The following is a 23,718-nucleotide window of genomic DNA, read 5'->3' as shown; positions in this document are numbered from 1 at the left end:
GCACCCTTCCTTCAGAGTCCCCAGTTGCTGTTCTTGTGTGAGAGCAAAGGTAGTCTTCACTGCGTTTTTTCTCTTCATCCCAGTTCCTCCATTTCATTCCATTTTGGGAAGAAATCATTGCTAACTAAATAAAATGGTAAACTTCTTGGAGTGTGGAATAGATACTCTATAATGAGCTTGGCAGAGCCTGCTGGAGTGTAACACCCCTCAAATCTTACTCCTTTCAACAATGTAAACAAAAAGTGATCCACAGAGTGAGACCCAAAATTTGGAATTCTGGAACTGAAAATCCGTAAATTAATTTTTTTTAAGACTGGGGCTTATCTCCAATACTGTGCAGGCGCAATGATTTAAAAATAGTTCTGCTGCAGCTCAATGCATTCACAGTAAGAAATGGTCATTGAATATATACAATCCTTTTTATCTTAACACTTAGTTAATAAAGGCTGTTTATTTATACAATATATTTTAAGCCAAAATTTCTACAAACAGCAAAAGGGTTTTGTACTCCTGTTTAAAACTACTGCGGATGTTAATCAGCAAGATCAGTGATGCTTTAAATACATTATTCATGCTGAATAGTTAGCTGGTTTATGCCAATCTGACATCTTATAGAAATTACAAATACTTCAATATCCAAAGACTGTTTAGGGCTTCTTCAGATGCTTATTGACCAAAACAATTCACAGATGTTTGCTTATCTTTCTGTTGAGTGTCCTCCAAAGTTAGTCGATCCTAGAATAAAAATGTAAGTACAAATGGGAAAAAATTTAGTAAGACTAAAGGAAAACTTCATCCATGTAAATTATTTTGGGAACTTACTCAAGGAAGAGAGAACGTGAAAACTATCAAAAATTCAAAAGAAAACACATCCATTTTGATGAGAGCTTTTGTATACTTCTTCTTACGAATCTAAATATGCCCCATTGTACATACAAAAATGAGTTAGGGTTCTCTTTCCATAGAAGCATTTTTGCCCTATTCCAATTTCAGCTACAAGTGACTGTCCAAAGCATTGTTCTGCATAGAAACTGCAGTTAACTTGTAAACGCATAGCTCAAAGATGACTACTAAAGTTCAGTATAGCTGCTTTTTTCTTTAACTTCGATTTCTACTACATTATTTACAGATCCTATCAGATTCATGCATTATTTCACATGTTGTATCACTGTCCAGAAATTCCACAAGAAAAACAATTATGATGTAAGCTTCCACAAGCTCTAAGCATCCATAACTTGAGTACAAGTGAATTGCTTAAAATATCTTTATTTTGGTTTCAGGAGGTATCATGAACTCAAAACTGCTTGGGATTTGTTACTCTTAGAATAGAAAGGTCACATTTATTAATATGGACTGGAAAATGCTGTATAGCTGAATTATCCTTTTAATGTAAATTACAAATATTTCACTTGTGATGTAAATTCTGCAATATGAAGAATTAGGTTTCCAAGATGCGATTGGTCAGGGTGTTAGATAATCTCATCTAGGCTCCCTTTCCCTCAAAAGGCTGGACCAGTTGATCTTTCAAGGTGCCTGAGCTGTTCCATGATTCTATGACTCTGTGATTCTATGATTTTATGAATTAATCTGCCGCAGTGTAATTCCTGCCTACATACATCCCTCTTGGGCTGCTTCTATGCAGCTACTTTTGCTAGTTTTACGCTGTACTCAACAAGTAATACCCCAGCCTATCTCCTTTTTTACTGTCACTTGCAGACATTCTTGTGGGTGTCTGGACAGCTAGATCTGTAAGAAATGTGAATTTGAGACAGAAAACTTGGCAAATGAGAGAACAGCACTAAGACTGAAAAAATCATGGGATCTGGAAGCCTGTAACAGGATAATAGGTAACCATAAAAGAAATAAATTTCATATCATACAGAATGTGGGAAAAATCACCAGCAACAAATTATCATAATTCTCATCTAAGCCTTTCCTTCCAAACTGAAGATACAGAGCACACAACACAGAAGTACAATGAAATTAATAGTAATATTTATAAAACATAAATATAAAAGACTAGAAAATGCTTTTGTCTTCTTTAATTTTCTTCCCACCATTTCCTTATTCTTTGCTTTTTTGTTTGGTCTGTTTGTTGCAATTATTTAGTGTCTCTTTTCTACTTTTCTTGCTTTGAAGGAAAAATAGCCTTTACTGTCCTCTCAACTTGTTCCTTTAGTCCATCCTGCTTCCTCTTTTGTATTAATATTCTGCATTATTATCTCCATTCTTCATAAATCCTTTAATCTGCTTCCTCTATAGCCTTGGTTCTGTCCCATGCACTGTTCTGTGCTCCTTTTCTACTCCCAACCCTTTCAATATCCTCACCCTTTTTTCTATTCCTTAACACACCTTCCTTCCTCTTCCTCTGTCTCACATCTGTTCATTCCTTATCCATTGTTCATTTTCAGAATGAGTTCACTCTTTCGTTCATTTGCATTAATATTCCCTAGTTCCTAATAACTAAGTGACTAATACTTCACTTCTTACTCTCAGAATACAGCAGTTTCCTTTTATGTTCATTTTTTCTCTGCTAAACATAGTGAGATGTCAACTGTCATCCACTTTCTCCAACATGACATTCAGTCATACAGGAACTGTCTTCCTTCATTCTTTTCATTATAGCCATTTTTTTCCTTCTTTCCCACGTGTCAACTCTTCTGCTGCAACTATTCTGCTTATTAAAGGATTCCTGTTGACTGTCTCAGTCTTGCTGTGACTCCCACTGGGTTCAATGCGCTTGCTCCACCCTGCCGTACTTGAGATTTGTTGCAAATTTTTTTTACCGAATTATTATATACTTTCCATTATTTAGGACTGGGATTTTTTCTAGGGAATAATTATGGACGTTATCAGATTTCAACCTCTGTCAAAATACCGTTCTGAGGTGAAGCAAGAGCACATTTTCACAGCAGCTATTCTAACGCACAGAAGACTAAGGCAAAATACTGATCATAAACATCAGCATTTTTCATATTTTGCTGACAGCCTGCTTCCAGTTTTGAAATACTGTATTTGTGTTGCTTAATTTATTTTTTATTTACCCTTCTCCAGTAGATAAGTAATAAACATATGTCATGATGAGAAATTTTCAGGAAGTGTTAAATGTCATTATTTTATAAAATATACTTGCCTAAATGTTGTCTTTGCAGAAGTCCCGAGATGGTGATTGGATGCCTTGCTCCAGATGGCTGTGGAGAAGGTGATGTAAATGGATACAGCTGAGGGGTTCTGAAATCAGAAGTAGCGCACGACCCCCTTCTACTACTTTGTGAGCCAGATGATGACGTAAGTGAACATCCACTGTGCGGTAGTCTTATAGGTGTGGATCTGTTAATTAAATTAATTCATGGATATGATTTGAGATTACTTTCATATTACAAAAGATTTCAAACCCACTTAAATTCATAGTGTCAATATTTTAACAAAAAATGCTATACATTATTGTGTTCTACATATTCCTTATCAGATTTTTACTTCTTCAGGATTTTTACATATTTTAAAAAGCAGGACAAAAAAATGATACAAGAATCAGAGATGGAAAAAAAAGAAATATTTTGTTGTATGTATTTTAAATGTGTGCTGGGAAGATATATTTGGCTTAATGATTCTACAAAACAAGAGTTTATTTTTTCTGGAACCATTTTTAGGTTTTCTTGATGTTAATAATTCTCACAATTTGAGACATTTTCAAAGGTTAGATGAAAAACCTGAAACACCTGCTACACACTGCATGAAGAGGTTCAGGCTACTCAGAGAACAGATCTTGTGTAAATATTGTGTTGTCACCTCTGATTTTTAAAAGAATTATAAAGCAGACATGTTGTTGCACTTTATTACCATAAAATTACCACCCTTTGTATAAAAGTACCATGACTATAAATGTGCACAGCTACAGGAACTCAGATTACCTCTGCACATTTCTGAAGAAAGTGATTTCAAAATAAAACCTTCCAACAATAACAAACGCATTCCTATAGGTGACAACAAGCCTGCACAATAACATTTCTTCAGATACACAATATAACCTTTAAATGTACAGATTAATACATGCTAGATGAGAAATTTCAGTCTCTCATAGGAGGCAGTAATATTTTGAAAAGGTATTTAATTACCTTGTAGATCCTGCTCTACTATTTTGACTTGACATTATTCCAGATGGCTGAGAACTTCTGTAGGATACACTACCTGTAAGAATCAAATTTTTGAAAACAGGATCAACATGAATTACCCATTTTACTTAAGAGATAATTTTGAAAACAAAGATTAGTACTTTAATTGCCCTACTTGGGACAAATTCACAATTGGTTTATTCAATAATTTAAAATGGTGCACAATTACAATAAGCAATGAAAGATAAGGAATTGACTGACAAAATAAAGTCACTGTGTCACTTGAGAAAGGATTAAAATAGCCCTAAAAATTAATAATATGTTTTTACAATTTAGCACAGACAGGATATTTGCTGAAGCACGAGTTGTCTTGCAGTGCCTCTTGTTGGAAGAAGATCCAGCAAAAGTAAAAGCTATCAAAAGTCCTCAGCAGTACTCCAACAGAGGATAAAGGTGAAAAATTGTCGTTAGTCTCAGTAGATTAATCCTACATAGAGCTTAGCTTCAGTTCTTCAGCTATTCTTTTTTGCCCCATTCATCTCTGAGAAGGAAACTTTCTTTAGTGCTCCATTAGATCATTGTTTCTACTTGCCCTTACTTTTGCAAGTACACTTTGATTCATTCAGCTTTGTCCACTGCAAAACTTTATGGGTTGATTCTCTGAAATGTGCTGAACACATAACTGTTCTACATGTAATTTTATGACCTAATTAAATATGTATTTATATTTAGACACAATAAAAAACCCAGTTAACTTCAACTCTCGCTATCTTGTTATCCATAAATTTATAGGCAAGCTTTCATTTAGGAATTTAGGAAGGATCTGGACATCTAAACCAGACATAGCATAAAAAAAGCAATTTTTGCTCCTTCATTAAAATAGCATTGTGATTGCATTTCTCTTTGTTTCGGGACATTTACATGCTGTAAAAAGACAAGAGTGCTAACTACTCCTTATGGGGCTGGAGATGGATTCTAGTAATCATAGAATCATACAATCATTAGGTTGGAATAGACCTCTAAGATCATCAAGTCCAACCGTTGACCTAACACCACCATGCCCACTAAACCATGTCCCAAAGTGCCACATCTGCACGTTTTTTAAACACCTCCAGGGACGGTGACTCAGCCTGGGCAGCCTGTTCCAATGTTTGACTGCTCTTTTGGTAAAGAAAATTTTCCTAATGTCCAATCTAAACCTGCCCTGGTGCAACTTGAGGCCATTTCTTCCCGTCTTATCTCTAGTTACTTGGGAGAAGAGACCAACCCCCACCTCACTACACCCTCCTTTCAGGCAGTTGTAAAGAGCAATAAGGTCTCCCTTCAGCCTCCTCTTCTCCAGACTAAACAACCCCAGCTCCCTCAGCCGCTCCTCACAGACCTGTTCTCCAGACCCTTCACCAGCTTCGTTGCCCTTCCCTGGACACACTCCAGCACCTCAATGGCCTTCTTATAGTGAGGGACCCAAAACTGCACACAGGATTCGAGGTGCAGCCTCACCAATGCTGAGTGCAGGGGCGCAATCACCTCCCTACTCCTGCTGGCCACATTAGTTTTGATACAGGCCAGGATGCTGTTGGCCTTCTTGGCCACCCAGGCACACTGCTGGCTCATGTTCAGCCGGCTGTTGACCAGCACCCCTAGGTCCTTTTCTGCCAGGCAGCTTTCCAGCCACTCCTCCCCCAGCCTGTAGCGCTGCCTGGGGTTGTTGGGGCCCCAGTGCAGGACCCGGCACTTGGCCTTGTTGAACCTCATACAACTGGCCTTGGCCCACCCATCCAGCCTGTCCAGGTCCCTCAGCAGAACCTTCCTGCCCCCCAGCAGATCACACACTCCCACCCAATTTAGTGTCATCTACAAACTTTAGCACGTGCTGAAGCCAGGTGAAAGACTGCCTGAGAATGGACTGTTACAGAAATATGCTGAATGTAAAACCGAGATTGGGAGGGACATATGAATTGTAGACCTGCAGAGCATTAAGAATTCTGGGAAACTCCTCACAGATAAGCAGTACTCAAGGAGACTGCACTAATTTCAGTAGGCTGTTATTCATGTCTTATTTACGTCAGAGTGTATCACTCTATTACAGTGATACAGTGAAAAAAAAAAAACCTACCAACCAAAAACACTCTCTGAAGAAACTCGATCTCAATTACCTTGCTTTGGTTATGAAATACTTTTGTAACTTCCATTTAGTTTCCCCCCTTTTCCTCATTTGATTTTTAACATGACATTATGGACAATGTTAATCTCTGGTAACTATAAATAAATATAATCATGAAGGTTAATAGATGGTCAAGAAATCACCAACATATATTGCAAGTTTGCCTGTTCTGTTCATCCGTACACATCATTACAGTATTTAATTTGTAACTGTTGACTATGATTGCTCAGCAAAAATCATTAGGGTTACAAGCAATTATTCACAGAACAGCGTAGGTCAGTACTAGTAAGACATTTCATTATTCATTTTTAACCATTTCCCATATGCTGGATTGATGTCTACTTGATAAGTTACTTATACCTCAACGCGCTTCAAGTTTGCTCAGTGAATTACTAATGTATGGATTTTAATTTATTAATCCTCTTCACATAATACAAATGTTATCCAGTTACAAGCTTTATTTTAACTCACCCATGCGTCCATCTTGCGGTGGAGTTATTAATGATAATCTTGTTGGACCAGTCGGTGTCTCAGGCTAAATGAATGGCAAGGTATTAATTACTGTGTAATAAGTATGTTAATTATTAAGGTATTTTGAGTGACAGTGTTACATTTTTGAGGTCTATAAAGCCTGCAGATTTCTGATGCTCTCCGCTGCCAGTTTTGTTCATAGCACTAAAGTGCAAAGCCTCAGAATTCAGTTACTGTTTTTTAGAGATCTGAGGCGAGGAGTGCATGTATTTCAGTTTTATTCCAAGAAGTCCTCAAGTCAAATATCATGTTCAACACTGCTTTCAGACCATTGACTTCTACACCTAGCTTTTTCTTAACATGTGAAGGTACTATAAACACATCAATGCCCCTGAGCACAGACAGAAGCAAGATCACCTGCTCAAGCAGCAAACAAAATTGTTTATGAAAGGTGAAAGCTAATGACTGGTTTGATTTGTGGCTTAAAAAAACCTTTTATCCATCATAAATGAAATTTCCAGAATGTTTAGAAAATCAGTGTGATGTGAAGTTAAGAGTGCCAAGTGATCCACCTCTTGTAACTTCAGACATCTGCAATGACAGTATTTACATCCAGCCTGATCCCCCCAAATTCCCTTTATGGTCAGGAAGAGAAACAGAAATGAGACCAACAAGTTTCCTTTAGAGTGAGATGAATCACACATACTGATCCATAGGTTATAACTATGGATAAAGGTCTATCTATGGATATAGCCAATCCATAGGTTATAAAGAAAATCCTGAGATGCTAGCACAGATCTGCACTGCAGATACCTACATGAGGTCTGGTGAAGGTGGAAATCTTACATATATTTTCATTCCTTAGTATATTAGAACTTAAATTTAATTGCAACTCTCAGTTTAATATATTAGCAACACTTATTTTAGAAACAGTTACGACACTTTTATAATATAAAAACACTAAGATTTTATGAATTTGCCGTTTAATTTAGCATCAGATGTTTAAAAGCCTGTGTATTGTATGTGGAGAATGTAAATCCAGAAATCAATGATGTTGTGAGTTATTTCCTTTTGATTCCTTTTTGGGGAGCATCTGACTTCTACTAAGCATCAGTCATGGCTGAAATCAGCATGTTTATAAGAATTGCTTTGAATGGGGGGGCAGGATCCTATTTTTTGCAGTATTAACGGAGTAGGAGAAATTAAAAGCATGTGTATGTGTATATATGTGTGTGTCTATATCTATATATAAACACACGTACAAAAACCCACTTACTTTCCTCATTGGTGAAGGTACAGGATCAATCTCCATTGAATCCATTCTTAAACATAGGTCAAAATAAATATGGCATTGTAATAAAAATAATACATTCATTATAATGACTAAAATTACATTATATTCCCATGTTAAATTTGACTAATAATGAAAAGACATAATACACAATGCATAACACATATGAGAATTTAGGACTTGTTCCAAAACCTGATAGTATTAAGAAAAATCTATTAATTGATTCTGAGCTTTGTTTAGACATTTACAGAGAAAGTTGATTTATGACTAATATTGTCATTCTTGTATTTAAGTCAGAATAAACATGCATATTTATATATTTGTCATTTGTCTCCATCATAAGGGCATTCTGGATTTTTATTTTTTATAAAAAATAAAGTCGCAGTCACAGGTATAGAAATTTTTTAGCTTGAGCAAGCTGTATGTTTAATTTATTTAAAATTTAATAAGCCTTACTGGAGTTCATCCCATCTAAATTTAGACAACCACGTTGTACATATTGGTGTCTGTAGTCATTTAGTTTTTCCCTACAGTCAATGGGAAGAGTTCCTCACTAATTAATCAATCTATCTATCCAGAAAGTCTTTAGAATAAGCTGCATCATGCCTTAGAATTTTTTTCCAGTGAGTACAAAGGCAATCTATACAAGTAGTTATTATGTTCACTTGGATACATAAGATCACCCCCAGTTCATACTTACACAGTTTGCAGAAACAAAATCAGAAAATATACTTATTTTAGACTTACTACAAAAAAAATGGCTTGGTGTATAAAATATCACTATGTTGTCACTGTTAAGGTTTTCATTGAAAACTAATAGATTTGTACCTACATTTCAGATGTGGAAGGATGACTAGGATGAAGAGACCATGAAGAATAACCATTCTGGTTTCTTGAAGGAACTAAAGTAATTAATAAATTTCATATTAGAACATAGCTGTATCCAGTGATATGTATTCCATAGTTGGTATCTTAAATCAACACTTCTTACCAGTAAGCGGATTTCTGCTTGCACTGGAAAATGGTAGTTGTGTAGTTTGTTCAAGAGGTTTCATACTAAAGGGGAAACAGAAGAAACAACAGATATAAATTGAAGCTACTTTGATTAGTTCATTCGTCTTGCTGGTCAATAAAGCATAAAATCAATGTATTTTATCTATTAATAGTTAGTTTTGAGATGACACAATTTGCCATGAAGAAAAATAACAATCTATTTGATAAACTATTAACTATCGTAATATCTATATCAGTCATTACATGCCCAACAATATCAATTTAGGATTGTATTATGGCAAAGTAATTTATGGAACAACAGATGTTAAAATATATCTCTTAACTACAGTTGAGACAAAAATCTTCATCTTGATGTACATGTTTCCCAAACTCTAAAAAAATCTAGTTATCAAAAGCAATGTTGGCATATTTGTGCTATTCACCAACAGATATGTAAAACTGATCCCTTTGCCAATAACCATAAACAGAAGGAATATGTCTACTGGGCATGCAAGGAGAAGCCATAAGTCACAGTCTCTCAGTAGAGCTCTGAAAAATCTGAAGTTTAGTAAGAACTCTGTATTTGGTATAACCAAGATACTATTTATTTGAGATGCAAACAAGAAAAAGGAGGCAGCAGATAAAAATATATAAACTATGATAATCCACCACATACATAGTTTCCTTTACGTTGTATTTCTTTCAGTCATGTCACACCAAGCAGCATAAGAAAGCATAACACAGTATTATGTGCATGTCAGAGTCAAAAGAAAGTCTATACTGAAAAAACACAGAAAAGGAATAAAGATCAACAAAATTTTGCAATTAAATTGCTGGTTTCACGAACTGGCTTATAAAAGAGATTTCAGCATCTGTGATCACCGGTATTCATAAAATGGCATTCGTGAAGGGCTTCTCCCAAGAAGATGGATCTATAGAGAGAAGTACACTGTAACCATACACTAAGTACTCTTAACACCCATATTCACTAAAAGGGAAAAGCAGACCAAGCCTGTTGGGTTTTTTTCCCAGTATTTTTCAAAATCTTAGGAAGGATAAAATAGGACATAGAAAAAAATATTATACGGAAACTGTAATAATTTCACCATAGGTGGATCACAGTAGATAAATCTGATATCTTTTTGCTTTTGTTTTATGTTCTGGCAAGTAGATTTTTTTAAACAGTAGTAGGATAGTATATTTTTTCTGCATTAATTTGACTTAAACACTAGTGTGCTGTGTAGGTCATGTGGACTTTGAAGCAGAGACAAAAGTGATTAATTCAGGTAAGTACATCGTAGTGTTAAAAGGGAAACAACAACAAAAAAGGGCAAAGAGAGTGCAGAAATGTTATTAATCATGTCCCCTTAGGTTTACTCTTGCAACTGATCCTGTTTAATGTACTCCCTGATGACCCAAGGGTAGCTTGCACTTTGTGAAATCCGAAGACAGAAAGTTCTAAAGATAGAAAGTTACATCAATATTAAGAACTATATAAAAAATTTTAAAATGTCATATTTTCAAACAAATAATTGAAATAAAATGTAATGAAATTAAAAGTAATAGCACTTAGGGATCAATAAGAACTTTGGCTTTACACTGGAAAGAAATAAGATTAAAATATTAAGGTGTATCAGCTAACGTGCAGGGGGATAATGTTGAGCTACCTCTTGCCTATCTCTTTGACTCATTTTTAAAAAAAGACTAATTTAAGATGACTCAAGAAGTTGATTTTTACTAGAAACAGAGAAGATGAGAGTCATGTTACAAAACTGTGGTAACTTTGCAAACGGGATAGATAGAAGGAAAGATATTATAGCACTTTCCAGAGTGATGCTGTAAAGCCCATTGAAAAGAACATGAACAAGTTCATGTAAATGCAAATAAAAAATTTCAAACTGAATATCTAAATGATAGAGATCGAAAAAAGTTCATTTTTAGAGTAACTACTAACTTCACTTTAAAAATAAAAGCATTCCTTCCTGACAGGCTTGATTAATGTGAAGAAAATGGACATGATGACAGAAATCACTGTTCATCTATTTCTGTAAAAATATGCTGCTTCTATATATACAACACAATATATGAGAAAGGCAGACAAAGCATGACTTTTTTATCAATTAAACTTACTGTTGTCTGGTTACAAAAACTATTTCTCATTTACTTTTGCTGCATTACACCTCTTACCGTTGTATCTGATGCATTTGTTGTGTTACTTTCTTGAGAGATTCTTCCAACTTTACTGTCTGTGAGAAAATCATAAATTTAAACAAAATCTGTTTGTGCAATATACAACTTAGTTTTCATACAACTAGTATTCTAAAGTGTTGAAAGGCTGTTTTAATCTTAGATATCATTGATAATCCAGATTTATTGCAGCAAGACTATAGCTGTTATATGGATCCATTAAACAGTCTGAAAAAGATGTGATGCTTGATTTTGGCGGCTACAGACTTAGTTTGGTTACCTTCCACTAAGTGTGCTGGTAATATTGGACAAATTAATACTAGGAAAAGTGATTAAAAATAGTTTGCTTTTATTTTTATTCTTCTTTTCCATACCTGATGTGAAAGTTATGTTGCATTTAATATGGAATTATCTAGAAAAGATACCAATAACTGTACAAAAGACCAAATACCATGTTCCCATATTTTTCATTTCAGATTCAAAAGTTATTCAGTTCTTTGCAGTATCTATTTGTAAGAAGCTTATGTGAAAGAGTATTTCCTATTTTGTTACAGACACAACCAAAAATATCTCCATTAAAGAATGTTATGAGCTTGCAAAATTGAAGAACATTAAGGTCGAGAACATTAGGTCAGTTCCCTAGTATGTGTATTTTTTACAGCCTTTCATTACATGATCATACATTATATTTTATGAAGGACATAAAAATTTACTCAATAGCCTCAATACTGCATCTATATTTATCCTTAATTGCCATTGTGTGACCTTAGCCCTTCATTACTTCACACTATTCATATTTTGATTTGAAGACAAATTATGAATTTTCTTGTTAACTTTTCATGCTTCTCCTCACAATATTATTTGAATTCTTTAATAACATTACCTGATATAAAATATACCTTTATAAAATCATATTGTTTTAGGAGATACTACGCTCTTATTGCAGATGTGAAACTGCGAAACGCGTTAAAGACAGAATCTAATTTACATAAGATCTGATTTTTTGTATTTTTCTTTTTGTCAGGAACAATGTACTTTACCCTGTCACTCTGTAGGACTGGATCATTTTAAGGCCAAAATGCCTTGCAGAAGGTGAGTAACTATTTGGTTTTCAGTATCTTCGGGTCCTAGCACAACACGGGGTCTAGACTTGCCAGGAATGTGGACATCAAGTGCCCACACCACACACCATCATCTGCACCCCAGTATCCGTACAACTCACAGCAACAGCAACAAAGAAGCATTTATCAAGGTCATGAGAGCTGCTGCTTGACAGTGACAAGGATGACATGCTAGAAATAAGGAAGGAGATCACAAAGAAGATAGACAAGCATGAGAACCAAGTTGTGAATTTCCTTATGCAGTACTCCTCTTTCCTAAAGGCCAAGACCTGCAGAGGGGAGAGTGGCAGGAAGAAACACTTGTATCAAAAGGTAGATTCGTGCTTCCTCACCTCTCCAGGGGTCACTGCCTTTTGCCAAACTGTTTATACTGTAAATCATTCTTGCTCCGGACACAGCAAGAATGTTTGGACACAGCACTCCAGGTGAGGTCTGACGAGTAGAGCGGTAGAATCACCTCCCTAGACCTGCTGGCCACGCTTCTCTTGATGCAGCCCAGGATGCCATGGGCTTTCTGGGCTGCGAGCGCACTTTGCTGGGTCAGGTCCAGCTTTTCATCCACCAGCACCCCCAAGTCCTTCTCCGCAGGGCTGCTTTCAATCCAGTCATTGCGCAGCCTGTATCTGTGCTGGGGATTGCCCTGACCCAGGTGCAGGACCTTGCACTTGGCCTTGTTCATGAGGTTGGCCTGGGCCCACCTCTCCAGCCTGTCAAGATCCCTCTGGATGGCCTCCCTTCCCTCCAGCATGTCAAACTCACCACACATTTCATGTCCTTAGAAATGAATGAAATAGCCAACTGTTTTATCAAATATTTAGAAGTAGATAAGAAATGAAAAAGACGTTTTCTTTCCAACATACAGAGGAAGAGGCATAGCCACAAATTCAGTACCTCTTCTCCACAGAATAATTCTATTCCTCTTCCCATTGAGCTATCCCTAATTCAGGGTTCTAGCCCTTGGTCTTGTTCTCCATTGCTCAAGCTTCTCATTTAGCTCGTCAGCCCTAGTCTTCACCTCTAAGCTTATAATCTGAGTACCAGTCTCTGCCCACCTCTTCCACTTTCTTCTCCATATAGAGAATTAGTTTGTTCTCTCCTTGTCCTTTGACTCTCCGTTTAATCTCAGTCACCCCACAACTAAAATCTGTTTTATTAAATAATAGTTACCATAATTAATAAAGTCCTCATGGATTTTAAACAACTAAAATCTGTTATTTATCATGATAGAAATGAGGCAATCCTGAGAAAATATTCTAAGTATTCCAATAAAAAGTGAATATAATTTATAAAAGTAAACCAAAGTAATGAAGCAAACATAAGGAACAAAAATAAGAAAATCTCAATTAGAGTTACCTTTTGTCTGTGGTATGCTAATAAATTTTTACGATGTTTTTCTTGAAATTCTGAAATCTAAAAATAAATACAGTTATATCAAGCTTCACTTAATTACACTTATGCAACCTCAGCAAAACAATGATGGAGAACTACTTCACAGTATTCAAATCCATCTATATTTTAATAAGTATTTAATATGTCTTCTTTAAATAATAAACAAAATATTCCAAGCTATTATCACTAATAGTGAAAGTCTTATAAAGTTTATTTAATCTAGTATGGCCTACCCTAGAGTTGGTAGATTTATTTCACTGAATTTATATTTTAACACTATGTTCAATAACAAGGCAAAGACATTGGAAAGCCAGTTTAGCTCTTGTGTTTCTTATTCATTAGTGCTAAGCAAACACATAAAATTAATGGCAACATAAAAAGTAATGTGTCTTACTGGTAATTATAACTCGCCTTGTAAAAATCTCCTATTAATTAAAAAATAATTGTTAGACACACTGTCTGGTGGTGTGTAAGCACTTCTTCTGTCCAAATGAGGATCATAAACCATGGCAGGTTAAAAGTAAAAACATACAACATAGGCAAGACAAGAGCTTGAGGAGCAAATTACAGTAGGCGGCAACTTACTAATAAATCTTGCTTCTCATGTGCAAGAAAACTGCCAGAAAATGCGTAGGGATAGAGACAGCTGAGAAGAAACACTCTGAGAAGATAACGCCGTAGTAGAGTATCTAATTTAAATGGTTACTTTATATTCATTGTAGTAGACCCTGAGAGGTTCACATTGGAAACTCATCAAAGGAGCAGAAGTCCCTTCAGAAGAACTGATGGAAGAAACAACCACTCAGAAAGTAATGGCTCTGAGCTGCCTCCCGTCACTCAGAAATGAGGTCTAGGGTCTATAAAGGAGAAATCTGTGAAAATGTCAATTCAGTGCTCAGTATCAGTCAAAAAAGCAAATCAGGACTTACAAGTGTTTACAAAAGGCATAGAATAAGGAACATCATCATTGCACTTTAAAAAATATGTGTTACTGTATCCCGAGTCTGCTTAATATCACAGAAAGGATACAGTAGGTCTGGAAATAGTTCGGATTAATCAGAGCTATATAAGAGCTTCAGTAGAAGAATGATCACATAGAATATGAGTCTTCATGGCCACAAAAAAGACAGTTGACAAAGGGATGGTTAGCAGTCTAAAACTAATGATTAGCACAGGTGGAGTGCATGGGAATGGTTACTTTTTCCCCTAGAATGAGATAGAAGAGTATCAACTGAAACTAGTAGGTAGCAAATTAAAACCTGGAAAAGGCAATCATCATCACACAGTGTATAACCTATGGACCTCCCTTCCATAGTATGTGAGAGATGCTAAATATTCAGAAAACAATTTGACAATTACATGGGGAAAAATATCCACCAAAAGTCTTTGAAGGCAAAGGCACCAACCGCACCTTGAGAAATCCTCATGCCACAAAGTGTTGAAAGCTAGGAGGCTGTTCTGAAGACGTATCACTACTTGCCAGCCTTGCTACCGTATGCTTTCCTAAGCACCCGCTGTTGTGACAGAGTAATAGGTCAGATAAACCTTGGCCCTAACAGAGCACAAGCTGCTCTTATGTCTTTTGATGCTGGTATTAACGCCTTAATTACACTTCAGTATGTTTCCCACAGGTTATGTCAGGCTGCAGAAAATCCACCTTAATCTTTTGAGATCGTGTCCTCTTTTTCCTTTCTTTGATACATTGCAGTAGTTTGTATCTACGTGTGATTGGTGTTACAGCTGTCTGACTTTGTTCTGGTCACAGAATAACAGCTGATCATTGTACATGTTGCTAAAGAGTGTGTATGGAAAGACAGAGGAAGGCTTCTTGTTTACCTTATGTATCTCAGGAGGAGGAGTCCTGAGGAAAGTGACCACCGTCAGCTGTAGAGAAATTTGTGAAGCATAAAGAAGAGCAAATGTGAATCTACTGAAGAAAGCGAGTGAGCTTCCCTGGGTTACTTTTCTGCTGGATCAAGAAGCTCACCACAAGATGAAACAAGTACCAGCCCAAGTGAGACGAGGATACACAATGAAGGCTGCAGATGGCTTCAGTGAATGTACTACTACAGTTCAACATAGAGTGGTTGAAAGTACCACTGAAATGCTGAGTAAAAGGGACAAGGACAAGTCTCAAAGCCAAGCTGAAGAGATGCAGAAAATGAGGAGGCAACGGGAGTTCATAGGTATTCATTTAACCCGGACAGCTACTAAAGTTCTGGACTGGAAACTAAGCCTGAAGGAAGGGATGCTGCCTGGAGCTTACAGAAGGCAGGAAGAAAACTTACCCTGGAATCATTTATTTCATCTGTCTAAAAAAGCAGACTCGTTTTGAGCTTAAAAAAATAAATTAAAAAAAAAAAAAAGAGAGAGAGCGCATTCAGGTCAGGACTTTAGCCAGCTCAGGTTTTCACTGTGTAACTTTTATTGCTATAATTAGGCTCACTGTCTGGGCATGTTTAAGGTTCTAGCAGATCTAATTTTTCATTGCATGGCATTGAAAGTGATTTTACAGCATTAAAATAACCAGAGTAGTGGTCCTCAGAGAGAGTTTGAAAATATAAACAATGACTGTGGTGAATAATTTACGCTTTCTTAAGAACTTTGAAACTGTGGAATTAAGGAAGTAAAGATGGTAATGGCATACATTAATTTTCAAGCATTCACTCCTATATTTTGCTGATTATTTTATAGAGTTATAAAGTTTTAAAGAAGACTCACCTGTGTTATTTCTTTTGAATATTTTTTGCATAAGGTATCTATTCCCATGAATAGTGATTGAATATCAGGACTTGTCTACCAAGAAAAGAAAGTATACCAAGGTTAGCATTTTTATTTGCAAGTTATATTAAATAAAGCATTTTGTGAATTGATCGATGTATATAAATAAAAAAACAGACAGATCAAGAGTAGGATGATATAGAAATTGGAAACAAGCCTGGTTTTATTTAATGCCCTTACTAACCACCTGGAAGTCTTTGTGCTTTTGTTTAAATATATTCCACACATACATACTCATTGTAACCAAGACAATAACAATTTCCAGAGGACATTCAAGGAAGATGTTGTGGTCCCCTGGAAAAGGCATTGCCTTCAGATCAACAGCCAGGTTTCTGGCTGTCCCTTTCTGGGATTTTTGGTTCTCACCATCCCCAGCCACACTGATGCATCTTATAAGCAGTTTTGTTTCAAAGTCCTTTTTTGGAATAGTTCCAATGCTGACTGGGATCCCTTTATATCTCCTGCTGTGGGGTGGCAGAATGCCATCCTATTATGAGACAAAAGCCCTAAAATGATAATCAAATTTTTCAACTGAAACTTTTAATCAGAAACCATGATGTGGCCTCACAAATGACCGTCTGTGGTTTTAGAAAATGCTGAGTAAGAGCTCTGTACCTAAGCTATCATTGTAATAAAGATACAGTTATTATTTATGATGACAAAGAAATCCTACGAAATATACAGTCAATTTCAGAATATCCAAATCTGCAAAACAATGTAGATAACTTTTTTACATGCAACTTTAATCCAGAGTACATGTATACCTGATTTATTCATAAGAAAAGCAAACAAAATACAACCCCAAAATAGTTACACTAGTTACAGAACTAAGTTAAAATAGTTATAATGCTAAGAACTAACAGTGATCGTATTTCAATTATCCCCTACTGCAACAGCAAATAGCTTTTAAAAATTAGCCAAAAAACCCCAACATCTACCTGTAAACTGTAAACTGGAAGGCTCTCATTGATTTACTGTGATTGTGTGATAGGAAGTAGGTTTACAACTAGCCAAAAGTTGAATAAAGAAGCAAAAGCAATCACAAGATACTTAGATGATAAAGGAAGATTTTCCCAGAAAAAAAGCATCTCTCATGTAGGGAACAACCTTTCAGAATCCAGTCAAAAAGAACTGGAACTGTTGCAGCTAAAATATAATTTCATTCTAGAAGTCCTAAAGAATCTCAAAAAGTTTAAAAAAATTGAAAAATTAAAGAAAGGTGAATTATTGAAAGATATAAGAAGTAGGCCACCTGAATGAAGCAACAGTTTTCTAGGTTACTAAGAAAATAGGAAGGTATGTGATGTCAATTAAATTAAAAATATTGCATTGAAATCAAAAAAGAATTAACATTTGCTCCTTTTGGAAATGCACAAACATATATAGAGAGTATTTTTGCCTACTCCAAAAATAGTATAACACTAATGTAAAGTCAAATAACCAAGACTACGTAACAGCTGTATTTGCCAAACCTATTTTCAACGTGTGTTTATTTTATATATTTTTAATAATAAGAGGGAATTGAGTCTCGTATGTATGAAAAATAATTACATGAGCTAAATTAATAACCTGGATTTGCGACGGATTTATATCTTTTGTTCCCCATATTCTGACATCAGCTACTTCGATGTCCTATGTAGCAATTCATCTGAGCAAAGGTGGCGTGCCCTGGTTGGTTACTGTAGAGCTGTGCATGTGGCTGCCAAATGCACTTCTCACTATTGATGAGCTGTACTTGCATTTCTTTCACCAGAGGAACTAAACTGCTTTTCCTTGCTTTCCCCAGCTACGAATTTTTATAGAACTCACAGGAGGAAATTAATTGTATTTGAGACTTCCTCTGCTCTTTTGAATCTGGTTGACATTAGCCAAAGCATTCAAAAATTTCCACAGGGTGAACAGGCAGATTGAGAAAGAGAAAAGCAGATAGACAGATAGCACAGTCTAACCTATCCATGCTATTCAAGTAAAGAAAATACAAATAAGACAATAAAGTTTCATCTAGAAAAACGAATGTATCCATAAAAACACATTTGGCATCTTTAAAATGCATTAATAGGAGGCAAGCTCTAGAAATCCGTTTAGGACCCTAACAAAGCAATGACCTTGGTTTAAATACCTGTCAGATCTGAAAAAATTAAAAACCAACCAGCTTTATTGCTGATGTAAAAACTTTAAAATAAAGGTTTGTAGGACACTTTATATTTGATCTGTTCCATGGAGGAGTAGCAGATGTTAATACCATATTCTGAAATAATGAACAGCGACATTCTGATTTATCATAACACTTAACCATCCTCTGGGAAAAAGCAAGTGGTGATCATGAGATACAGAAGGAAGATATAAAGGTGACAAACATGCATTGCTGTAAAGATGAGAATATTTAATGTGTACATGTTGATTGCCCCAATATACAATTTAACGAGGAGTTTTAACACATTTATAGGACCTCCTACTCATTGAGAATTCTTCCGTAGCATCAAGCTCATAAAGGTTACCAGGTATATTTCCACTCAAGTTCCTGAATTATAGAGCCATGACTTTTTTATATGCATCTTTAATTATCATTCCAATCATTTTATCTGTTCTTAATCAAGACTAAGCAATCATCATGAATGTCTTTTTTAAAGAATATGGTAATTTGCTTCCTTCCAGTCCTCCAGAGCAGTGGCAGGTTCTAATGAAACATCTAATATTTTTGTTAGTATCCCAATCACTGCAGTTTTAAATTCCCACAGTATTTTTGAAGCAAATTATCAAGTTCTGTTGAAATGCTGCAATTTAAGACTGATCTAACTTCAAAATTAGCTTCTTAGTTTTGAACAAGGTGTTAAATAAGATGACCTCCAGAGGTCCCTGACAAACTAAATTATTCTGTGACTGAAATTAATAACAAAATTTGCAGCCAGGGTAGCCTGATATTGAAAGCTTATTAAAATACTTCCTTTAGAAATTTGATGAGGGTTTTTTTTTGTTATTATTTGATTACTGTGTGCATTGCTCCTTTCTACTATGCTTGCTGTAATTTTGCTGCAATTTTTTATTTTTGCTACAATTTTTTATTTTTCGTAGCGTTGTCTTCTTCACCCTGTTTCAGTTCTGCAAGATTCTGTGTTTACAAATATGAAATTTAGTGTAACAGTTTTTTACTTTTTTATCTAGAGTATGTAAAGGTAGAGTTTTAGATATACATCAGCTCAGTTTTAAACATATCTACAGAAAGCATGCCCTTCTTCAAGGTCACCTCCTTCAGGGTTAGTTCCAAATTGTCCTGTGTTTCATATACACGATTGCCTTATAGCCTTGTAGAACTTTATGCGTTAGCTGTATTGAATGCTCTTAGTATTTTTCTTCTATCATTGTAAGGCAGGCTTGTCTCTTAGGTAGGCATCAGTCTAGGAAAATATAATTGTTTTCACAAACCATTTATGAAATCAGCTAAGGAAAAGATGGTTCCTGGGAGAAATGGGAAAATTAAATCTTTCTAATGATTTCTCAAAAAAGGGAATTAAAAGCTAGTGAATAACAAGAATTCTCAACAACATTTCAGACACTCTCTTAATCCCATGGCCGTGAGGAAAATAGTTAAGCTTAAGAGAAAACAGAAAAAAAGCCCAATACACTTGAAAACATCGATGAACCACCTTGCAGATTTTCTACTCAGTCCATTACATGAAATAATTCATTATAGTCTGCTTTATCTGATGTACAAATGCCGAAGTCAATAAACATTTTTCCACATTTTGAAAGTAGTCACTGATGTTACACAATAGCCAGTCACATTTCTTGAAAAGGTTGGAGTGATTTACAGTCCGTCAGAATCTGAAAACTGAACAAGTCTCCATAGGCTTTTATTTGAAGAAATCCATAAAACTAAAAGCTATATAGTGCATAAGTATCTAAGTCTACCAACCTATCATCAGTAAATATTCATGTCACAGTTGGCAAACAAAAGAGAAGTATTTTGTAATGCAAATAATTTAGCTGTTAAGCAAACTACCGATTAATGTAATACAATACTAAAGCTTCATTTACCTGTTTTGAAAGGACTAATGTACGACAAGGACTTCTACAGATCAAACATTCATCTTTTTTGCCTGTAAGGTAAAGACACATTCAAAATATACCTCAAGCTGAATAGATATTGAATACATTTTTTATAGAATTTGATGCCTAAACCTTTGTTTGGAGCTCGTGGAAGGAATCTGGAGGTTATACAAGAAATGCAGATAAACATGAATAAAGAATTTGATTCTATATCCATTACACACAGTTGCACAGGGAAAATGTCTATGAATGTCATCAGGTCTTACTATTGCAACTAAGCATTCATGTAAATGATTTTATGAATATCATTAGTGTCATTGAATGCAGGTGACTTTTAGTTCTGTTGATTTAAATAGGACTATTTGCCTGGTTTAATTAAATCCATGTTTAAGTGCATTAATGAGTTAGAGTCAACAAGATATACGATTTTTTAGATTGGGGCCCAGTCTGACTCTCAATAAAATACATGAAACCTTAACTTCAGAGAATTAATAGTTTTAACTTGTGAATTTTTCCAGTGAAAAATTCATCAAATCACTTTTTAAAACTTTATCATTTTTAAAAGTCCTATTTGATTATTTGCAAACATATTAGCAAATATTTCTAGTAAATACATATTCCTACAATATGTATATTTGGTAATTTCACTATCTGCTTCCTTTCTAAGGATTCTAAGGATCAATGTTCATGAACTTCTTCAAAGAGTAAATACATTTTAATACCATAATTATTATTGAATTAACAGCAAAAAAATGCTTAATGTCTCAGGTTTTTTTTCTGCCAAACAATATTAATACAATACAAATACAGTAAGTTTAGAGGCTGCATTTTATGATTGTCTCTCCTCAACAGCAACTCTGTGAAAACTTTTAGTCAAAAATTTTTAATTCTGAAATAGACATCAATCATTTATTCTGTGTGCCCTTACAAAACCCACAGCATTTCATATGTCCTCAAAGGGAAGATCATTGATATTTGTCTGCTTTTTTTTTTAAAAAAAAACACCTTCCTTATTCCACTGTCTTTTCCAAAAATCTTCATCCAAACACATCATGGGAGTCCCAGAATATGACTCAGGAATTCCACATAACACACAAGAGCTTCAAAACATCACCTCCAATCCTTCTAATGCTGGTGGAAATTTTCTACTATTTCAGTAACAATATTGGGATTTAAAATGTCCTGAGACTGTTAGCAAAACCTGTTCTAAACAAATCCTATGGTTTACAAATTGCTCTTTCAGTAATGAAAAAGTATGCCCTTTCCCACATTAGACAGAACAGAATGCCATCCCATTTTTTTCACAGTACAATCGTGGACCATAAGCAACCGGACTCAACTTTTATTAAAGCCTCCAGTTTTGTGTGTCTAAGGCTTGCTCTCAAAGCCATATTGCTCCAGTCAGAGCCACCCGGAGGCAGACACAGGTGGGTTTTACTACCTAAAGAAAATCAGTAGCAGGAATTGGAAAGGTTTATCAGTAACATTCTATTGACAAGAAGAAATGCTCAGGCTTTTCTTTTTTCCACAGGGAGTCAGAAATGCTAATGGTTAAGGTAAACATGTACACGCCAGCACTGCCTGAGCCGCTGAAGCAGAGGGCTGAGCCCCCCTGCCTGCAGCAGCCATTACCTTTCTGGAGGCAGATCTCGCAGACAACGTGGCCGCAGCTTGTGAGGCTGAACCGTGGGGTGGGCTTGCGGGGCTCGCAGAAGCAGACATTGCAAAAGACCTGCACGGACATGGGGTGGAGAGGCAGGAGTGCCCGGCAGGGAGGAGGCGGCTGAGGCAGACGCTGACCCTCCTTGCCACCCCCGGGGTGCGGCCTACAGGCCTCCCTCCGCCATGTTCCTCTGGCCTGAAGCACTGCCAGGCCCTGAGGTGAGGGGTGGCGGCTCTCTCCCACTCCCCCACCCCAGCGGGGCCTGAGGGCATCAGAGTTTGACCCTCACACCCCAAAAAAGGGTGTTTTTCTGACCCCTCCCTACCAAACTGGAGAGGTGCCCACGCAGGGGTCCTCTCTGGGAGATTTCACCCTCCCTTCCCCAAACGCAACCAGCCACCGGGGCTCTGGGTAGGTGCTTTACCACAAGCCCTGTCCTCCTCACAGAGGCGGCCGTGAGCAGGGGTGGCCATCAGGACAGCAGGTGTGCGGGAAGCGGTAGTGGTTTTTTCACTCTTTTAAATGCAGGGATCTGGGAAGGTTGCTAGTTTACTGTTGCAGGTTTGTTGTTGCTTCTCTTGGTGAGGAAAAAAAGCAAAACAAGGAGTTCTGATTTTCATTTCTTGGACTGAAAAACACCCAGGCCTTGATAATTTCCCTTGAGGAAAATTTTAGGGGAAAATTCCCTTACAGACCTACCTGCAGTGCAGGCTGTAGCTCTGGGTACGACAGAGCCGCAGACTGCATAGGAAGAACCTCTGGCTTTTAACATCATAAAGGTTACTGCCCTCAAAGTTCTTCCCAAATGAGCTATGATTCAGCTTCTGCTTTACAGAGTTAATTAAAAGTCTTGAAGGAAATGGAAAACATTTAATCAAAGCAAAGATATTTAATTATTATTATTATAGATAAAGAATGAAGCACTTTTAAGTCACAGTGCTGGTTGGAGTATAAACCAAATTAATACAGAGCAACACAATCAGCTCCCTTATAAATTCTGCCATGGTGCCTGTCCTTTTGGTTTAAAAGCTTAAGTGTCTTGTAAGTGAGATAAGTTTGTCGTTGGGATGCATTTAGGAGCCTTACAGTAAATATCAGCTAAAGTCTGAACCACAACCTTGTAGCAACCCTTTATTAAACTTTCTTCTTGGACTTCATATACCATATGGTTGTAACACATCTTTCCTTCTTTCCCACTACCAAAGATAATATTACAAGACATGTTGTAAGTGAGTGCTCTGTAAAAGTGAATTTAATAACACTTACTGGGCATTTCAAATGACAACCCTAAAGTCTCAGAATTTTTAAATATAGGACACACCTCAGTGAGTAGCTTTATGGAATTTTATTTTGATTGATTTTGTCTGTAGAGCACTGCTTTTTGTCTCTACTTTGTATCGACTTTATGGATTCTTAGATACTCATAGCGTTATTTTCATTCACATACTGTAAACGTAAGTGAACTTAAAGGGCAATGTTGTTTCCTTGCTAATGAAAAC

General features: G+C 36.1%; 1 protein-coding gene across 1 annotated transcript; it reads right to left on the bottom strand.

Moving 5' to 3' along the window:
* Positions 1-697: 697 nt before the first annotated feature.
* On the bottom strand, positions 698-22,300 carry RNF212 (ring finger protein 212). Its single transcript, XM_086464725.1, has 12 exons — positions 22,189-22,300; positions 20,545-20,606; positions 16,450-16,524; positions 13,693-13,749; positions 11,219-11,277; positions 9,030-9,094; positions 8,871-8,940; positions 8,024-8,069; positions 6,748-6,811; positions 4,116-4,188; positions 3,139-3,330; positions 698-737 (listed from the first exon to the last, which is right to left on the bottom strand). The coding sequence occupies exons 1-12, from the start codon at positions 22,298-22,300 to the stop codon at positions 698-700; spliced, it is 915 nt and encodes a 304-aa protein (XP_086320851.1).
* Between the last annotated feature and the right edge of the window lie 1,418 nt (positions 22,301-23,718).

The sequence above is a fragment of the Leptosomus discolor genome, chromosome 4 (genome assembly GCF_034619465.1).
Source record: "Leptosomus discolor isolate bLepDis1 chromosome 4, bLepDis1.hap2, whole genome shotgun sequence".
Classification (NCBI taxonomy): Eukaryota; Metazoa; Chordata; class Aves; order Leptosomiformes; family Leptosomidae; genus Leptosomus; species Leptosomus discolor.
This window is presented reverse-complemented; position numbering and strand designations above follow the sequence as displayed.

Excerpts from the sequence above, each read along its gene's own strand:
- RNF212 (XM_086464725.1), bottom strand. The coding sequence starts at position 22,300 with ATGTCCGTGCAGGTCTTTTGCAATGTCTGCTTCTGCGAGCCCCGCAAG. Across the intron at positions 13,750-16,449 it reads ATTCAAAAGAAATAACACAG|ATTTCAGAATTTCAAGAAAA; the intron begins GTGAGTCTTCTT and ends ATTTATTTTTAG. Across the intron at positions 738-3,138 it reads GGACTTCTGCAAAGACAACA|AGGATCGACTAACTTTGGAG; the intron begins TTTAGGCAAGTA and ends CATTTTTATTCT.